The 3,705-nt window shown below is 38.4% G+C and overlaps 1 protein-coding gene across 1 annotated transcript in view; it reads left to right on the top strand.

Moving 5' to 3' along the window:
- Window positions 1-1,926: 1,926 nt before the first annotated feature.
- Window positions 1,927-3,705, top strand: part of LOC113208486 (uncharacterized) — a 12,906-nt gene continuing 11,127 nt past the window's right edge. The window contains exons 1-7 of the mRNA XM_052271779.1: window positions 1,927-2,006; window positions 2,081-2,324; window positions 2,406-2,495; window positions 2,573-2,626; window positions 2,698-2,787; window positions 2,861-2,923; window positions 3,011-3,165. Of these exons, the coding sequence (XP_052127739.1) occupies window positions 1,927-2,006; window positions 2,081-2,324; window positions 2,406-2,495; window positions 2,573-2,626; window positions 2,698-2,787; window positions 2,861-2,923; window positions 3,011-3,165 (776 nt within the window). The remainder of the gene's footprint in view (window positions 2,007-2,080; window positions 2,325-2,405; window positions 2,496-2,572; window positions 2,627-2,697; window positions 2,788-2,860; window positions 2,924-3,010; window positions 3,166-3,705) is intronic.

Consider the following 3,705-nt stretch of genomic DNA (forward strand, 5'->3'; position numbering starts at 1 on the left):
GCCTAGCTATATGTGCGCCAGGCGCGTCGCAGCGTAACAGTGTTTCGTGAGATATCGCGAAGCCTGTTACGCGAGACGTGGTCTGGCGTACATATAGCTAGTAATTTTAGACAAATAGTAATCTTAACTAGTTGAGCTTGAGTTTTAGATCAGATACATTCTCCAATGCATGACTTAATGAGGGCAGAGCACTATTGGAATCTAATGCACTATGATTTTCTTCTGTCGAAGGGTCCAAAATGTGCATTTCTCTGAAAGCCGTTACAAAAACAGCGGCTAAGCTGGGTCGCAAGATTACATAGGAGTTGGACTTTAAAATTATTTAGACATCAGAGACACCATCAGACAGTCATTTCAAAACAGAATAGGAATCATTTGCTTTACTTTTTAAACAACTTTGAGCCACATAACACATTTTCCGAGTCAAAACTTGTGCTTACTTTTTAGGTAAAGAAATAGATGTATTTGATGATTGGAAACCGTTCTGAGGTCAGAAACACACATAAGGTAGTAAGAGATATAGTTTGTTTAGTGGATTCTGAATCTTTTAAGCACATACTTGCAAAATATTTTGATACATTTGTGCTAATGAGGGTGCAACTTCGCTTTCAAGTTTAAGGCAGCGATTCATGTAAAAATTGACTACTTGAACAAGAGAGACACACTTAATACCATGAGTATGTGGTTATGCAATAGAAATATAGTTTCTTACACCACTTTTAGGTGAAACATAGACAGTCTCTCACACACATGTGAAAAAACCTTTGTTTTCATTTTTCTATTTTATTTCTTTTTTGGGGCCTGACCAGCTCCTTCCCTGCGCCGGTTGGACTGCCAAAGAATTAATTTTCTTTGAGCATGTCAGCAATACATTGTCTGAGATAGTCCAAATGATAGCACAATATATCCTGCATTAATTGTCCAGGGAAATAAATGGTTGATCCCTCAAATGCATTGCAACGCATATTGTACATGCCAGCCTCATTAATTTGAGCAAAATCTTTACTGTGTGGCAGACAGAAATTTTTGATATGAGTGAGCAAGTCAGAGAAGCCTGAATTTGCTTGGAAACAGAGTGTCTCACACTCCGCCAGGTACATGAGCATCATTTTCTTAATTCTTTGAATGAATTTTCATGAGGAAAGTGCCATGTAAATTTTAGCATTCTCTTTCTCAACACAAATGGTGTTACTGGTAGCATACTTTTTAACTGAGACTTGAACGTTACCAGTGCTGAGAGGCTTAGATACCTTTTTCTCATAATTTTTTACTACACTGTTATAAAAATCTTCTGAAACCAGATCCTGGAATTCAGAACCAGTGATTTGCACTACTTTATTGGTAGTTTTTGCCACAAGACTCACAAAAGGTGTGAAATTATTGATATCTATACCAACTGTAAAGTATTTCAACCCATTTTTAATGAGAGAGAAATCTTTAGTGTGTGCTTCTCTTGGAGCCACATTGTTGGCTGAGCTAACGTAACCTATAACTGAATCTTAAGTTACAACTGCGAAGCCACTTCTATCTGGCCGGACTTGAGAGCCAGGGGTCGCGTTCCCGATCGCGGCCTCAACTCCCATGCTGGCCAACATAACGCGACAACATTTGGTCAAGAAGTGGAAAACATGACAACAGCAACTGAACAAGAAAATTACTTCATTTTAGTAAATAAAAAATTTAAAATTACAAAAAATGAAGGAGAGCAAGTTTTCTATTATTATTTCTCATTATAATTAATTAACATAATCGCTTCCCGGGTTGAGACCAATATTTTCGTACGGGAATGTTGGTACTATGGTTTTGTAGACACGCAAGGCGCGAAACCTCTCGGTTTTAATGTCATTTACTTCCCTCATCTGACACATGACACATGTACAGAGCTGTTGATGATCGGTTGAAATCTAAACAATAACGACAATAATTATGGCTGGCAGTGCAAAGAAGTGCAGGTGTTTTATGCCTTTCTGCAAAAAAATTAGAACTGCAGGATTAAGTTATCATATGTAAGTGGTTACGAGATTTATACTTGTAAAAAAGATGTTCGTGTTCCTCTAAAGTTAAATTGTTGCATTCATAGATTACCCAAAGACTTAGAGACAAGAGATAAGTGGCGACAGTGGATTGCCAAAGAACTTGGCAGTTCTGTCGAGGATATTCCAGAAAATCTATTTTTATGTAGTGCTCATTTTGATGACGAAGCCAAAGGGCTTAAAAAACTGAAGGCAAGGTCTGTGCCTACTATTTCTATCAAGGAACCTGAAGAGAACCAATGGAATAAGACAGCACTGGTTGAAATGAAGTTGTCGGCCGTCATTGACAAGGTACCTGCTAATAGATTTATTAAAATTATATTCGTATGGTTGTTTGAGAATTAACGTCGTTGAAATTATCATATTATTTAGATTGTTCAAACTAATGAAGACTATATGGACTGCAATCAAGGATTTACACCTATCATCGAAATTGACATGTCTTCGTTGGAAGCACAGCAAGTACGTATTTATGGATTTCAAAGAAGTTTGTCATTTAAGTAAAGCGTTAACGTTTGTGTTTTGTCCTTTAATTGTAGATTCCTAGTGATGACCATATGGACTGCAATGAATTTACACATGTCATTGACAAGGTACCTGCTAATAGATTTAAAATTGTATTTCTATGCTTGTTGAGAATTAATGTTGAAATTATGTTTTTAAGATTGTTCAAATTAATGAAGGCCAAATGGACTACAATCAAGGATTTACACTAATAATTGAAATGGACATGTCTTCTTTGGAAGCACAACAAGTATGTATTAATGGATTTGAAAAAACTTTGTCATATAAGTAAAGATTTAATGTTTGTGTTTTGTCCTTTGTAGATTCCTGTTCAAACAGGATTCTCAGACGACAACACGGATGAAATTCAAATTCTTGAACAAACAGTAGGAACTTTCTTTTATTGCATTACTTATTTACATGTGGTACTTTGGTATATAAATTACTCGAACCTATTACTCTTTGGACTGCAGGATACTAATGTGGATACAAGTGGCATCAATAAAAAGAAAAGAAAATCCAAGTGGAGGAAATGTGCAGCAATTGGGTGCAATAGTCAAGCAGATAGCTTTAGGACTTTTCCTGCTTGTATAATTAATGGTGTTATACAGCACAATAATGTTCAAAGGTTCATATTCATACAGGGTATAGTATTGTTGATTAATACACTCGTGAGCAAAATTAAAGCGCCACTTTTTTGACAGGGCGTAATTTCGAAGTGTGATTAGGAAGGAGGTTGCCGTTTGGCAGGAAGATAGGCTCATATGTTGGCATCAGACCCCTCAAAGCGCAAACCTTGATCACGAACGGTTCGCGAGCTGTGGGGCCTAACGCATCGCGACACCCCACTTCGCAGTGTGGTTAGGAAACAGAGGTTGCTTTGTGACGCTCCCCTGACCGATTGGGGGGTCGGATCCGACTGAAAATGTAGAGGAGTACTCTCCTAGGTACAGCCGACATAATGCCGTGTCAGAAAACCGCCCTTGCGAACTTCCAACCCTTTCTAACCACCCCTTAATTGCCGAATCATGATTTGATCATTTAAAGACGGCCCCTCGGGTAAAATTGAGTGCCGGCGGTCGCCGTGTGACGTGGGCTCAATGTTTTAATGTCCCCTACCGGATAGCAGTGATTGTCGCCCCCTCCAACCACCCCAGGCCCACCGATA

The sequence above is a fragment of the Frankliniella occidentalis genome, unplaced genomic scaffold, assembly GCF_000697945.3.
Source record: "Frankliniella occidentalis isolate FOCC.00 unplaced genomic scaffold, Focc_3.1 Scaffold172, whole genome shotgun sequence".
Classification (NCBI taxonomy): Eukaryota; Metazoa; Arthropoda; class Insecta; order Thysanoptera; family Thripidae; genus Frankliniella; species Frankliniella occidentalis.